The sequence below is a fragment of the Mercenaria mercenaria genome, chromosome 17, assembly GCF_021730395.1.
Source record: "Mercenaria mercenaria strain notata chromosome 17, MADL_Memer_1, whole genome shotgun sequence".
In the NCBI taxonomy this organism is placed as follows: Eukaryota; Metazoa; Mollusca; class Bivalvia; order Venerida; family Veneridae; genus Mercenaria; species Mercenaria mercenaria.
The window spans coordinates 31,400,011-31,417,361 of record NC_069377.1 but is presented as its reverse complement, the minus strand read 5'-3'; the positions used below and the strand labels follow the sequence as shown (position 1 = coordinate 31,417,361).

The window sequence follows — 17,351 nt, the reverse complement described above, 5'->3', positions numbered from 1 at the left end:
GGTATTTGAAGTTTGCATTTATGTGCTGTAAGCCATCTTTGTTTAAGGCTTACATGCATCTACCTCTGAGTCAGTGTATCTACCTCAGTGAAATATACATGCTTCAATCATTGAAAAATTGTTTTGTTTTCATCCACATACTTGTATGCATTTGGGCACCAATAGCAGGAGTTTGTTTGTTTATTTGTTTGTTTTGGGTCCGTTTTTCAACAGTATTTCAGTCATATAACGGCGGACAGTTAGCCTAACCAGTGTTCCTGGATTCTGTACCAGTACAAACCTGTTCTCTGCAAGGAACTGCCAACTTCCCCTCATGAATCAGAGGTGGAGGACGAATGACTTCAGACACTATGTCTTTTATAAAATTGTCATGGAGAACATGCGCCACGCCCGGGGATCGAACTCAAGACCCGGGATCCATAGACAACGCTGTACCTACTGAGCTAAGACGTTTGTTTGTATTGTAACTTATTTACATCGGTAGCCCATTTGTGCAATTCCACCAGAATATTTAAGTGGGAGAATAGTGCAAAATACAGAAGATGCTTCAAGAGGCTTCCCTGGTTCTTGAGCATACCAGGGGTAAAGCACCTACCGGTATATATTGGACCCTTATCTGAATGTTCGTTGCTTTAACTGGAGGAGAGGGGGTCAAACCCGCAACCCCTGGTTTTGTAATCAGACGAAGGACCACTGTGCCAGCTCCCCATGACAGGAAATGCTCAACTTGAATAATCTTAAGTGACTCTTGAAAGGAATGTTTACACCAAATAGGAAGTGACTACTCAGTGTTATGAAGTAGTGCAAAATATAGTTCCATCCTATTTAATATAGTAAAACGAGTCATATCATGACGTGAAAATCCTATTTTTTGTTAAGTTTAATTGCTGATTGCTGATTAGTTGAGAAAAGATCAAGACCACTAGCTGTTATTGTGTATTTCTATTTCAAATGGTTCTGCTTTTCTTTCTGGTTTTTGTAAGATCGTTCTAAGGCCCTCTCTTAAATTTGTTCATACCAGATACTCCTTTTAGTAAAAAAATAATTGTCTCCCCCATACAGAAAGGTGAACTGATGTGCAATATCCAGCCATATCACAAAGACTTATTTTACAAGTTATTTTTTTAGGGGGGGGGGGGGGGGGCGGGGCAAATAGAAAGGGAATTGACAAAAATCTTATGAGAAATTTATGCAAGAAAAATTGAACAAGAGCTTTTTGTAAAACAAATGATGGCCCCGCACAAGAGACATTTTTTAGCTCACATGAACTTTGTTCAGGGCGAGTTATTAGTATAGGTGGATGGTGCGTCGTCCTATGTCAACAATTTTACTTAAACATCCTCTGAAACTACTTGTCAGAATATTACACCAAACTTGGCCAGTAGCCTCCTGGCATGGGCCTCTATCAATTTTTTTTAGCTCATCTGAGCACGAAGTGCTCAAAGGTGAGCTTTAATGATCACCCTGTGTCCGTCGTCACCAGGTCAAATCAAAGGAAAAGCTTGTTAACACTCTAGAGGTCACAATTTTGGCCCAATCTTAATGAAACTTGGTCAGAATGTTACCCTTAATAAAATCTTGGACCATTTTGATATTGGGTCATCCACGATCAAAAACTAGGTTAACAGGTCAAATCGAAGGAAAAGCTTGTTAAATCTCTAGAGGTCACATTTTTGGCCCAATCTTAATGAAACTTGGTCAGAATGTTACTTTCAATAAAATCCTGGACGCATTTGATATTAGGTCATTTGGGGTCAAAAACTAGGTCACAAGGTCAAATCAAAGGAAAAGCTTGTTAACACTGTAGATGCCAGATTTATGACTGTATCTTGATGAAACTTGGTCAGATTGTTAATCTTGATGATCTCAAGGTCCAGTTTGAATCTGGGTCATGTAGGATCAAAAACTAAGTCACCTGGTCAAATCAAAGGAAAAGCAAGTTTACACTGTAGAGGCCACATTTATGACCATATCTTTATGAAACTTGGTCAGAATGTTAATCTTGATGATCTATAAGTCAGATCCAAATCTGGGTCAGGTGGGGTCAAAAACTAGGTCACTATGTTAAATCAAAAGAAAAGCTTGTTAACACTCTAGAGGCCACACTTACGACTGTATCTTCACAAAACTTAGTCAGAATGTCAATCTTGGTGATCTTTAGGTCAAGTTTGAATCTGGGTCATGTCTGGTCAAAAACTAGGTCACTGGGTCAAATCGAAGGAAAAGCTATTTAACACTTTAGAAGCCACATTTATGAATATATCTTAATGAAACTTGGTCAGAATGTTAATCTTGATGATCTTTAGGTCAATAGGTCTGGTGAGTGATACAGGACCTTCATGGCCCCCTTGTCTTTTTCAAACGATTCAACTGGGGCCGCCACAGCTAAAAATGGAAAAGACTGTAAACGATCTTTTCAAACCATTTGATGGATTTTTAGCTCACCTGTCACAAAGTGACAAGGTGAGCTTTTGTGAAAACCTTGTGACCTCTCTAGAGGCCATATATTTCACAAGATCTTCATTAAAATTGGTCAGAATGTTCAACTTGATGATATCTAGGTCAAGTTCGAAACTGGGTCACGTGCCATCAAAAACTAGGTCAGTAGGTCTAAAAATAGAAAAACCTTGTGACCTCTCTAGAGGCCATATATTTCACAAGATCTTCATGAAAATTATTCAGATTGTTCACCTTGATGATATCTAGGTCAAGTTCGAAACTGGGTCACGTGCCATCAAAAACTAGGTCAGTAGGTCTAAAAATAGAAAAACCTTGTGACCTCTCTAGAGGCCATATATTTAATAAGATCTTCATGAAAATTGGTCAGAACGTTCACCTTGATGATATCTAGGTCAAGTTCGAAACTTGGTCACGTGCCTTCAAAAACTAGGTCAGTAGGTCAAATAATAGAAAAACCTTGTGACCTCTCTAGAGGCCATATTTTTCATGGGATCTGTATGAAAGTTGGTCTGAATGTTCATCTTGATAATATCTAGGTCAAGTTCGAAACTGGGTCACATGCGGTCAAAAACTAGGTCAGTAGGTCTAAAAATAGAAAAACCTTGTGACCTCTCTAGAGGCCATATATTTCATGGGATCTTCATGAAAATTGGTCAGAACGTTCACCTTGATGATATCTAGGTCAGGTTTGAAAGTGGGTCACGTGCCGTCAAAATCTAGGTCAGTAGGTCAAATAATAGAAAAACCTTGTGACCTCTCTAGAGGCCATATTTTTCATGGGATCTGTATGAAAGTTGGTCTGAATGTTCATCTTGATGATATCTAGGTCAAGTTCGAAAGTGGGTCACGTGCCCTCAAAAAGTAGGTCAGTAGGTCAAATAATAGAAAAACCTTGTGACCTCTCTAAAGGCCATATTTTTCATGGGATCTGTATGAAAATTGGTCTGAATGTTCATCTTCATGATATCTAGGTCAAGTTCGAAACAGGGTCACGTGCGGTCAAAAACTAGGTCAGTAGGTCTAAAAATAGAAAAACCTTGTGACCTCTCTAGAGGCCATACTTGTGTATGGATCTCCATAAAAATTGGTCGGAATGTTCACCTCGATGATATCTAGGTCATGTTTGAAACTGGGTCACGTGCCGTAAAAAACCAGGTCAATAGGTCAAATAATAGAAAAACCTTGTGGCCTCTCTAGAGACCATATTTTTCAATGGATCTTCATGAAAATTGGTCAGAATTTTTATCTTGATAATATCTAGGTCAAGTTCAAAACTGGGTCACATGAGCTCAAAAACTAGTTCACTATGTCAAATAATAGAAAAAACGACGTCATTCTCAAAACTGGGTCATGTGGGAAGGTGAGCGATTCAGGACCATCATGGTCCTCTTGTCATTTAACAGTTTCTAGGTTTGTATCATCATTGCAAGGTCCTTTCCCAACTTTTATCAAATAGTGGGAGTACGGGCGCTAGAACTGAAAATAGAAAACAACTTTTATATGATGTCTCGTCCTGAATCATTTGGGTTAGAGAACATTAATAGTTTTCCCATAGACTTCCATTATAACATTATGGGGTGTACGACCTTCCAGAAATCGAAACATGTATATCCAATTACATATTTTAGCTCATCTGATTTTTGGAAAAAAAACGATGAGTTATTGCCATCACTTGATCGGCGTTGGCGTTACCTGATTAAGTTTTTTGCTTTGAAACTTGCAACACTTGTTCACCATCATAAGCTGACCCTGTACAGCAAGAAACATAACTCCATCCTGCTTTTTGCAAGATTTATGGCCCCTTTTGTACTTAGAAAATATCAGATTTATTGGTTAAGTTTTATGTTTAGGTCACCTGTTCTCCTAAACTATCAAAGCTATTGCTTTGAAACTTGCAACACTTGTTCACCATTATAAGCTGACCCTGTACATCAAGAAACATAACTCCATCCTGCTTTTTGCAAGATTTATTGCCCCTTTTGGACTTAGGAAATCAGTTTTCTTGGTTAAGTTTTATGTTTAGGTTAACTTTTTCTCTTAAACTATCAAAGCTATTGCTTTGAAACTTGCAACACTTGTTCACCATCATAAGCAGACCATGTACATCAAGAAACATAACTCCATCCTGCTTTTTTCAAGAATTATTGCCCCTTTTGGACTTTGAAAATCAGGTTTTTTTGGTTGAGTAATATGTTTAAGTCAGCTTTTCTCATAAACTATCAAAGCTATTGCTTTAAAACTTGCAACATTTGTTCACCATCATAAGCTGACCATGTTCAGCAAGAGACATAACTCCATCCTGCTTTTTGCAAGACTTGTGGCCCCTTTTGGACTTAGAAAATATCAGATTTATTGGTTAAGTTTTATGTTTAGGTCAGCTTTTCTCCTAAACTATTCAAGCTATTGCTTTGAAACTTGCAACAGTTGTTCACCATCATAAGCTGACTATGTACATCAAGAAACATAACTCCATCCTGCTTTTTGCAAGAATTATAGCCCTTTTTGGACTTAGAAAATCATGGGTAGGACAATTTTTCTATTATACAAAAAAAAAACAGATGAGCGTCAGCACCCGCAAGGCGGTGCTCTTGTTTCAAGAACTATCTTAGTTCCACCAAAATATTGGAGGAAAAACATATGAATAGTGATACTTTATTCAAGTAATTTCTGCGTGAATGAGATTACCACCTGTTTACATCACTGGCATGATGGGAGAAATCATTTGATAAAACCTTTTTTCAATACACATAAATTATAGCAAATTTTGTCAAAATGTGTATAAATGAAATACTGTAAATGCAGTAAAAATATTCCATTTTGAAACAAATAATCACTTCTTGGGTTTGTTTACATGACTGACCAATCAGAACGGACAAACATTACCTTATTCCCAGTAATGTCCCTGTATTTTTTAACTCGACTATTCGGGTGTCGGCGTCGGCGTCGCACACCTTGGTTAAAGTTTTGCGATACATATGGCTATCCTTTAAAGGCATATAGCTTTGAAACTTATTTTTTCTTTTTCTAGGGCAATTACCAACCTCACTGGGTCAAGTCCCATAACTCTGACATGTATTTGAGCAAATTATGCCCCATTTTGGACTTAGAAAATCCTGGTTAAAGTTTTACATGCAAGTTACTATCTCCAAAACTAATGCAGATATTGAATTGAAACTTCACATGTGTCTTCGGGGTTATAAAGCTAGTTGATATCTTTTTTTTCAGGGGGGCGGGGGGGGGGGTGGTTAGGGGAGGTTAACATCATACCGACACAATTATAGGTCATATGGCGACTTTCCAGCTTTGATGGTGGAGGAAGACCCTAGGTGCCCCTCTGTGCATTATTTTATCACGAGAGGGCACCTGGGAAGAACCATAGACCTTCCGTAAGCCAGCTGGATGGCTTTCTCACATGAAGAATTCAACTCCCCGAGTATGGCTCCAACACACATTGATAAGGGGCAAGTGATTTGAAGTCAGCGACCTTAACTTCCCGGCCACGGAGGCCCCTTATAGCATCAAGTCCCATAAGTCCCATAACTCTGACCTGAATTTTGGCCAAATTATGCCCCCTTTTGGACTTAGAAAATCCTGGTTAAAGTTTTGAATGCAAGTACATACAGCTATTACTAAAAGGCATATAGATTTGAAACTTATTTTTTATTTTTCTAGATCAATTACGAACCTCACTGGTCAAGTCCCATGTCGACATGTATTTTGGGCAAATTATGCCCCTTTTTGGTTAAAGTTTTGCGTGAAAGTTATTATCTGCAGAGCAAATGCAGATATTGAATTGAAACTTCACATATGCCTTCGGGGTTATAAAACTAGTTGATTGATTCAAGTCCCATAACTCTGACATGCATTTTGGCCAAATTATGTCCCCTTTTGAACTTAAAACTTCTGGTTAAAGTTTTGCATGCAAGTTACTATCTCCAAAACTAAAACAGATACTGGATTGAAACTCTATAAATATTTTAACATTTAGGGTAATATTTTCCTGCTTTTGGGACAATAATTCGAATAGTCGGGTATTGGCTGTCTTACGAACAGCTCTTGTTTGAACTGGTGGTGTCTGTTTTTTGATGGATCTTCATCAAACTTGGCAAGAAGAGATGTTATTACAACTGGCTAAGTATTGATTTCATATCAACTGAAATGCTTTTAAGTACTGAAACTGATGTCTTGAATTTTTTGTATTTGAAATAAAGAAGGATAGGAATTAGTAATTGAACCTATATATCGTTGCCATAGCATTTGCTGGAAGTATTTCTTCCAAAGGGTGTGTTCATCCAGCTGGTTTGTTTACGTTCACTTTTTCCCTGATGGTTCAAGTCCATGCCCTACATAATGCTTTTTGTTAGCTCACCTGTCACGTAGTGACAGGGTGAGCTTTTGTGATTGCCCGTCGTCCGTCCACAATTTCATGTCTCCACGATAGTGGTTTCATTTATGATTATATTTTAACCAAACTTGCACACAACTTTTATCCCATAAGATCTTGGTTCCTTTCTTGAACTGGCCAGATCCCATCATGGGTTCCAGAGTTATGGACCCTGAAAGGGCCAAAATTAGCTATTTTGACCTTGTCTGCACCATAGCAGCTTCATTTATGATTTGATTTTAACCAAACTTGCATTAAACTTGTGTCACCATAAGATCTCGATTCCTTTCTTGAACCGGCCAGATCCCATGATGGGTTCCAGAGTTATGACCTCTGAAAGGGCCAAAATTAGCTATTTTGAACTTTTCTGCACAATAGCAGCTTCATTTCTGATTTGATTTTAACCAAACTTGCAAACAACATGTATCACCACAAGATCTTGATTCCTTTCTTGGACTGGCCAGATTCCTTTATGGGTTCCAGAGTTATGGACCCTGATAGGGCCAGAATCAGCTATTTTGACCTTGTCTGCACAATAGCAGCTTCATGTATGAAGTGAATTTAACCAAACTTGCACAAAACTTGTGTCACTATAAGATCTTGGTTCCTTTCTTAAACCGGCCAGATCACATAATGGGTTCCAGAGTTATGGCCCCTGAAAGGGCCAAAATTAGCTATTTTGACCTTGTCTGCACAATAGCAGCTTCATTTATGATTTGATTTCAACCAAACTTGCACACAACTTGTATCACCATAAGATCTCGATTCTTTTTTATACGCCCGAAGGGGGTTATTATGTTATCGCCTCGGTGTCCGTCTGTCTGTCTGTTGGTTAGCAATTTCCCTTCCGCTCTGTAACTCTTGAACCCATTGAAGGATTTCAAAGAAACCTGACACAAATGTTCGCCTCATCGAAACGACGTGCAGAGCGCATGTTTCGGATGGCTCATTTCAAGGTCAAGGTCACACTTAGGGGTCAAAGGTCATATGACTTTGTTTTGTGTGTATATTGCTCTGCATTTGCGTTGCATTGCAGTGCTCTTGTTTCTATTTGGCAGATCCTTCTTTTGTTCACTTACAATAATTGTTTTTTAATTACTTCCCTTTTATGTTACTATAAATAGCTTATTTAGTAACTTTTTATTATTGGCCGTAGGGAAAAACCGAGAGCACTTTTCTGTGGTACAACACGGATGGTACCTCCAATTTTTAGGTGTATTTTGACATGTCTGTACCTTGTAAGAATTTTTGTTTTCTTTTTGGTTAATTTTTTTCCCTTTGTTGTTCCTGTCATTTGGACTTATGGCTATATAGAACACTGATTTTAAAACAATTTTACACAAGACTAGTGTTCTTTGGGTGATCCTCTACTATATTCCTTCAAATAATTTTGATTCAGCGAAAAATGTGGCCCCCAAGGGGTTTTGCTTATTTTCCCTATATGCCTATATAGAACTTTGAAAATCTTTTTGTCAGAAACTGCTGGGCCGTTTTCAAAATAATTTTACACAAATGTTTCTTGGGTGACCCTCTACCAAATTCCTTCAAATAATTTTGATTCATTGAAAATATGGCCACCTAGGGGAGGGGCTCATTTTCCCATATGGCTATACAGAAAACCTTGTATGAAACTACTGGCCTGATTTGAAAATAATTTTATTTGAAGTTCTTTAAGAAAATTTCAACTATATTTTCTCATTTCTTCTTTTGATTGATCTTGATTATGATTTTTTGACCTTCTTGTTTTTAAGTGCAATGATAACAGGTGAGCGATATAGGGCCATTATGGCCCTCTTGTTTATGATCCAGTAAAAATTGTCATGAATTATAATGATATGATCTTAAATTTCGCATCGACTAAACCCTGGCTAACATGACCAGCCTTTAGTGGATGGAGTCATATGTTCAAATCATTTCTGTCCTATTGAGGAAATAAGAGCTGTAGGTACATACATACTACTTCCAGATTGCAAATGCTTGCCAGATATCTTTCTTTAAAATTCAATGTAGGGTTTAAATTTTATGTTAAAACAGATTAAATGCTGTCTAAATACAATATAGATGTTATGCTAATTACATGGTTAGAAAAGTGCTACTTTCAATACTGCACATGATCGTTTACAATAAGAGCCATAAAGGGAGATAATCAAAAGCAATTATTCAATAAAACTTTAAACTATGTTCATCAATATTCTAACCTTTGACAAATATTAAAAATGTTTTCTTATTTTAGCTCTATCGGTCCCTAAAAGAGGTCAAGCGGAACCATTTGAATAAACATGAGAGAGGACCATGCCAGGATGCGCTTACATATTAAATTTAGTGCTAATTTGGACGAGTTTGGATAAGATGATGTTTAAGCAGGACAACGACGCCGGACCATCCGTCTTATGATACTAACAGCTCACTCTTTTCAAACAAAGTTGAAATGAACTAAAAAAAGGCACTATCTCTAACCAGATCAAGTATACTTTATCAACTTAATAAACACTTTGGATACTATCTTGCCTTGCGACGTGTACCTGTAGCCATAAAAACACCAGCTATCTTTGAGATAAACACAGGTTGATTGCGACAGATTCGAGGACATATCTAACAAAAATATCAAACAAACAAACTATCATATAGAAAAAAATATCACACCGTGACATTTTTATTAAAACTACATCTGACTAATAGTTGCACGATACCTTTGTTACATAACAGTGTCAGTTAAGTTCTACCTTTCAAAGTCTTTTTCTCCTTGTCTATATACATCATCCTTAACAAAAAAAGAAAAACAAATTTTGCAACAAATTCATTCTACTGATATTAAATTACTTATTCTGTAAAATGCTATTAAGATATATCTTTTACGTTTCTTTAAAGCATTTAAGACAATTTACGTTGCGAATAGTTATAGGTACATTATTATATTATTGCAAACGTTCACGATAGTTTGTGCTAGGTCTTGTATATAATGGAATGTCTTCATCTGAACATGATCTCAACTTCAATATTTGATTGTTTGAAACAGTCAACAATTCCAAAATAGATCTACATCTTGGTGCCATATTACTTATTGTTTTGAAAACTAGTACTGCCGTGTGGTATTTACACCTACCAAGGAAAGGTAACGAGATAAAATGTTCTCTATGAAGCTCAGCTGAAGGATAACACTGAGGACTCTCTAGAATGACTTTAGCAACCCTTTAGCCTCATTTTTATCACCGGATTTGAAAACTGGCATTGCTTTAGCTTCTACCAATTCATCTGGAAAAATACAAGATGTAATACTGTTATTAATAACTGTGATTGTTTTCCTGATACAGTCAGCAGACCCAACAGCGTTCTAAAACTATTCTTATGTATGGGAGAAAAAATATCAATTTAGCACTTTTTTCGCATCACAATTACGACCACTACCACTAGGGCTAGACCAAATATAGCCGCAACTACAATAATGATAACGGTGGTTACATGATTACCACCATCGTTTTCTGTCTCCTCCGGTGGAGCTGGGGTAACTTGTAGAGAGGTTTCAGTGCAGTTGTAGTTAGAGCAAACACTCAGTTCCGTAAATTCCAATCCATCTTCTATCTTGACTCGCACATCACCGTTTTCTATCGCTTTTGCAACGTCAATTGCCTCAGCTGATACGTTTGCGGAAGAGATGTTTTTGGCGTTCAGATCAAATTCAGATCTTGCAGCTATCAGTATGTTGATGTAAAAGTTGTCAATATCAGTGTCGTTGTCAGTGGCGCGCTTCTTACGATTTGATCCGTCTTGCGCTGGGTATCCGAAATGCATAATCCCTCTTTCAAACCAGTTCATTTTCTCTGAAATTATACCTGAAACATTTTCTGCAATTTCATCTAAACTTCTTTGTACTATATCTTTCGTCTGCTTCAATTTTAGCTTTATAAGTTCCATCCCATTGTTCAGTAATTCAGTACCACACCCCTGTACAACATCTAACATCTGTTTAAAGGTCGCTCTTGCATCTTGAATGACTGCGCTTTTAACAGTCCAAAATACTCGTGCCCAGTTTGCGAAACCTATGTCACAAATAGAAGGCTTGCCTTCATCAGGGTGGAGGTAACAACCAGGATGAGAATCAAATGCAGTTTGTTTGATTCCTTCGCACGTCGCCTTTACAAATGGTCTAAGGATGGGCACAAGTTTAACTTGTAGGCATTTCCTAACTGCATCGATCCATTGCTGTCCTTTGTAGTTAAATTCTGAATAATGGATTTGATACAAATTGCAAAACTTCTCTGCATAATCAATAGCATAGGAATTGCCCTCTTCCTTACATGGATACCGTTTCTGAAAACAAAACATGAAAACCCTGGTACATACACTATCGACAGACTATTAAATATCCTAAAGATTGGCTATATTTCATTTCTCGATTATGTGAAATATCAACATAAAAAAATAGCATACATACGTATACAGTTTGATTGAAATGCATAGTATGATTTTCACAGGCATGAAACTTTAGTTATACGCTGATTGAAGCCAATTAATACATTTAGACATAAATAAATGTATTTTCTTACCTCTAGACAATTCCTGTACCAGCTGCATTCTGTTCCAGATGGGCTGAAACACCAATCAGGGATAGCTGGTGTCACAACGGTCGGTTGTGTTGTAACATTGGGCGGGGCATCTGGTCCGCATGCACAGTCGTTATATACAGGACCTGAATTAAATATTTCGCCGATATTGTGATTTTCAAACTGAAGATTTTTATCATTTATGAAATCGCTAATTGGTAACAATGGAATCATAGAAAGGCATAAATTTGCTTTCGAACAAATATCTTCTTGTTCTTGGTGTGCGGATTTTTGGAAATAAAATTGCATTACAATCAGTCAAATATTTTGAAAATATCGTCCGGTGTTCAGAATTTAAAAGTTCCGGTATTTTAGGAGTACGGTCTATAAAGGAAATAGAAGGAGAAAAATCGCGGCCGAGAAGTTTGCCCGGTTTTTGGAAGGTCCGTTATTCAGAGGTTCCACTGTGCTGTTTAAACTTCAAGAGAATGAAATAAAATGAATGATACCTATAGAGAAAATACCAGTGTTGAAACTTTTCGACAACAAAGCTAGATGTGTTCTTGTATGTAGAGGTTAATATGTCGATTCTTCGCCATTGTGGAATAAAATGTCCCTTCATGCAATTATTTCCCCCAAGAGCTATTCTCCACATATGACGAGAAGCTTTGACAACGTTATAAGAACTTTTCACTATATTCAACTACAGTTTTTTAGACCCCGCCCGGTGGTAGACTAATTTAGGCTTTCAAGCGATCATTTTCATCGGGCCGATAATTGCGAGGTGCAGACTACACACTTTCTTAAATGGTGGCTATTTGTAAGTAAATATTCTGTTATCACGTAACGTCACGTGTTTTACCTCAAACATAACACAAAACCCTGTACTGCAGATATTTCGGGGAAAACGATTGATTTTTGTTACTATCTATAGTTATATACACATTAAGTATATTTACAGTAAAGACTATTTGGTCAACACATAACAAAATATAGGTAGGCTGGGATAAGGTGTAAATGTATATGTGAAACAAAATTGCAAATTCTCACAAATAGCTAATGTGAACTATGATTGAAGTTTCGCGATAACCTGTTTAAACTGACAAATATTGATATCGTTAACTTTTGAAAACCTTGAGTGCATACCATAGATTATCTTTGTTTACAAAATGATATAATCACATTTTTGTCGAGCCCGCTTGCGGAAGCGAAGAAATAGTTGTCCAAATGGCTGTTCGGTGTATGTGCGTCCGTGCGTCCGTCCGTCCGTGCGTGCGTCCGTCCGGATTTGTTTGTCCGGACCATAACTTTGACATGCATAGAGCAAACTCGTTTATATTTAGCAAGAATGTTAACCTCAGTAAGACGGAGTGTCATGCTCAAACCGCAGTTCGTATCTCAAAGGTCAAGGTCACACTTAGAGGTAAAAGGTTAAATTCAATAATGACTTTTTTCCGGAGCATTTCTTCTTCATGCATAGAGGGATTTTGATGTAACTTGGCACAAATGTTCACAACCATGTGACGGAGTGTCATGCGCAAGAACCAGGCCCCGTGTTCACAAAACATTTTTCGGTCTCAGCTGAGTTTGAGTTTGAAATTGTAATATCAATTTTACTATAACTTCAACACTTAATTCCAAATGAAACTGACCATCAATACTGAAAAGTCATTTGAAAATAGTTATAAACTTAAAATTTAGTTTTAAACATGCTATTTAAATATAAATGACAAATAAAGTTTCAGTATCAAACTCAGCTGAGACTGAAAATGTTTTGTGAACACGGGGCCAGGAACTTAGGTTTAAGGTCAAGGTCACACTTAGAGGTCAAAAGTCAGATAAAGAATGACTTTGTCCGGATATTTCTTTTTCATGCATGGAGGGATTTTTATGTAACTTGGCACAATTGTTCACCATCTTGAGACGGAGTGTCATGTGTAAGGACCTAGAATTACTTCCCTTTGTTGTTACTATAAATAACTTATATTGTAAACTTTTTTTATTACTGGTCGTAGGGAAAAATCAAGACCACTTTTCTGTAGTAAATATGCATGCTACATCCAATTTTTAGGTGTATTTTGACCTGTCTCTACTGGTAAGGATTTTTATGTTGACTTAGATTTCTTTAAAGATTTACCTCCCTTTGTGGTAACTATAAATAACTTATATTGTATCATTTTTTATTTGGCATAAATGTTTGCCTCAATGAGACAGGGTGTCATGTGCAACTCCTAGTCCTTTTGTCAGCTGGCGGGCTCGATATGTTGCCCGTGGGCATCTAGTTGATAGTATGATTGTGTTTTATTGTATGGACCGAAAGAGGTGGGTGTCCGTAAATATTAAGAAGTGGATCAATTGTTAGTGTATGGATGGATGGTATTAAACTTTGCTGCATTGGGAAACATTAACGATATCCGTTTTCTGTTCTATGAAAAGTGTTCATTTACACTGTCCTATATATTATGAGTATAATAATATTGGAATTAGCTGATAAGCAAAACTAATATAACTAAGGTATCTAAAAGACTGATCATATCATATCTGATGTGATAAAGAATGTGGTATGCATAACCGTGCATTTAGAAATGTACTTAATCGTGTTGACGCTGCATTATATGCATTATTTATTTCTGTTATGTAAATAAATTTGAAACACTATTTTTACTGTTAAATGTCAAGTGTGGTCTGGATTTTAATAACGTAAGTTTTGTAATCGATGTCATCGACGACGTTTTAAAATTTGGATAAGCAGCAAATTGGCAATTATTTTAATTACTGAAACAGATGTTGAAGCGGGAGCCTTTTGAAAGTAATTATGTCTTTTGTATCGCATACATGCATTTACCACTTTATAAATACTGAATCTATGTCGTATGACAAAACGGAATGGTACTGTGCAAATGGCGTCACAAAGTATTGCAAAAAGTGATTAATAATAATTGCTTACCATCCTCTATGTTGTGTACTTCTAGCATACACTGATACCAACAGTATGTCGCATGAAACATACAAATGTGTTTTCCCTTTGAGTACGTTTGAATATACTGGTCGGTAAGGCATGTTGCCCATTGATGCTTGTGGTAGTACGGTTCCAAAGGAACGCATTCATAAGAACCTAGATCACCATTCGAATTGCAGTCACCACGTGCAAATCCAGCTAATATCGAAACCAATGAAATATAAAGCAATACATCCATATCTGTTGCGTTTTTCAAACTAGCGCATATCAAATAACTCCTCTACCTTAAGTATTTAGTAATAGATAATTTGGTTGATAAGGAAGTGTTTCGATTTGATAAACGTGTGATATGATCTTCAATTTCGCCTCGATTAAACCCTGGCTAACACTGGCTAACATAACGAGAATTCAATGGGTGGAGTCTAATGTTCAAATCATTTCTGCCAAAATCCAATATTCTGGATCTTTAACGGAAATTTAATGTAACGGAAGATTTAAGTTCAAAGATAACCGGAATATAATGCGTTTCCTTAAATATAAAAATAAAATATTTCTCTTAGTTTCTGCCAAGTTCAATATATGACTGCATTTTCCATAACTTCCAGAAATTTCTTTTGTTTTCAACATAATCATACAAATTTGACTTTCTTGGGAAGGAAGTTATCAGAAGTTTCCGTAAGGTTCTATGTGTGAAACAAAAAGAAACTTAACAAGAATTCTCTGTATGTTTTAGACAAATTAGTACTAAAAGCCCTGAGCTGATTAAAGAGACTATGTCCTCAAATTAACAAGATCACTGATATATAAGCAAATAAAATGCATTTTTTTTTGGCAATTAAATACACATATATAACAAATAACCTTTTCCAGAAAAAAGACATGATTTTGCAAGAGATATTTCTTTGATGCCACTAAGTACTAGTTATAATACGAAATGAAAGTAGCATACCTATTATACAACAATAGTATCACAATCATCAGTTATCAAATAATAAATACATATGATTTAGATTGAAACGAATGAAAGTGCATCGGGAATCAAATTATCGTTCCTCTTATTGTGTCAAATGTCAAGAATATGTGCATATATTCTTGTAGCTATAAACTCAAATGGAGCAATCCATGATTTTTGTTCAGAAGTATGTGTAAGAAGTTGAGGTGGTTGCGATCACTGAAGACAACTATGGATGTATGTGTACAAGTTAAATAAACTTCAAAAGAATAAGAGCAAGACGACTTCTTCTTTGTCGAATAATTTCTCTGATGTTGGTCGAACGTAGTAAGAAACTATATTATCTACTCCGTTTTCATCACCAGTATCTATATAACTGGAACTATAGCCAACTTAAATGTTTTGCCGAGAGAACTGGTACACTCTTGATTATGTACAGCTTTGAATCTGTCATTCCAAATGAATTTTATTCCTTAAAGTATTTGTTGCAAGGGATGTGTCCATCTGTTTGGTATGTTCAGTTCTTTCACCCTGATGGTCCAAACCCATGCCTTTCATTATGGTCTTGTTTATGATTCAGTAATATTAAAAATTGTCATATGATGATATGATCTTCAATTTCGCCTCGACTAAACCCTTGCTAACATAACGAGAATTCTGTGAGTGGAGTCTAATGTTCAAATCATTTCTGCCTTACTATTTTACGTAGATACATACTACTTCCCAGCTGCCAAGATTCGCCAGATGTCATTCTTTAAAGTTCCATAAGGCTTTTAATTTTATGTTAAAACAGATGAAACAGCTGTCCAAATAGACATTATGCAAACTACATGTTAGAAAAATCCCTCCTTTAATACTGCACATGAACTTTTGCAATAAGAATCATAAATGGAGGTAATCAAGAGCAACATATTTAAGAAAGCTTTCTACTATGTTATTCAATATTCGAAACTTTGACAGATATTAGGGAAACAATTATCGGAGATAAGATTTAACAAAAAATATACAAAATATACAAAAAGATAACTTTTTTGAAATGTGACCGAAGTTACTTGTCCCAGCTTTAAGCAGGGAGTCTGAACGCGCATATAATTTAAAGGATTATTCTGGACGCAATGACGTATCTGTACCAAATAGGTAAGGTCGCTGGCTTTGAATAAGTTGCCCTTCACCGCTGTGAGTTGGAAACCCCGCTAAGGATGATGAATTCTTTCATATGAGGCTGGCTTACGGCATGCCGATGGTTTTGTCAAGGTCCCGCTTGAGCCTGAAATAAGAGGCAACAGTGGTTTTCCTACGCCATCAACGCCATGTGACCTGTAATTGTGTCGGTCAACGTAATGTTCAACCAAAGCAAAAAAGCACTGCATAGATAATCGTTTCTCGTTTACCATTTATTGACTTAAAGCATAACTTTATACCATTTGACATATAAAAGTTGACATAAAGGTAGATGGCGATGAGACTATGTGCAAAGCGCTTGAACCGGCTCTGTAGGTCAAAGGTAAATGTTATAAATTGAGCTCAAAGGTCAAATCTGTCCGTCATATTTTGTATCCGGAGCAAAACATATTATCCATTCAAGGTATTGACTTCAAACTTGGGATATAGGTATGTGATGATGAGACGGTGTGCAGAATGCATGAACCAAGGTGGTAGGTCAAAGGTTAAGGTCACCGCAAGGTTAAATCTGCCCATCATATTTCGTGTCCAGAGCATAACTTAAAAACATTTGTGGTGATGAGACGATGTGCAGACTGCAACAATCTACTTTACAACCGCAGACTGCAACAATCTACATTATAATCCACCCCCAACCCCACTAAAAAAATCAGTTAGGTGTTTGCCCTTCAGTATCATGTCACCACCACTGCACACGCGACACACACCCTGCACCCCCACCATCTTACACCTCCCACCAAAAGAAAATCTTTAAAATTTGCCTTTTCTTTAAATTATGCTCCCGTCCTCCTCTCAGTTAACCCTTCGGGCGTATATTGTCCCGCTTGGCGGAGCTTTTGTTCTAGTTTAAGTTCTAGCGGTCCCTAAAAGGGA

General features: G+C 36.8%; 1 protein-coding gene across 1 annotated transcript; it reads right to left on the bottom strand.

Moving 5' to 3' along the window:
• Window positions 1-9,665: 9,665 nt before the first annotated feature.
• LOC123536618 (uncharacterized) lies at window positions 9,666-14,607 on the bottom strand. The gene is made up of 3 exons (XM_045319943.2): window positions 14,333-14,607; window positions 11,389-11,531; window positions 9,666-11,152 (listed from the first exon to the last, which is right to left on the bottom strand). Exons 1-3 carry the CDS (start codon window positions 14,580-14,582, stop codon window positions 10,214-10,216), a joined length of 1,332 nt encoding a protein of 443 aa, XP_045175878.1. The 5' UTR covers window positions 14,583-14,607; the 3' UTR covers window positions 9,666-10,213.
• Between the last annotated feature and the right edge of the window lie 2,744 nt (window positions 14,608-17,351).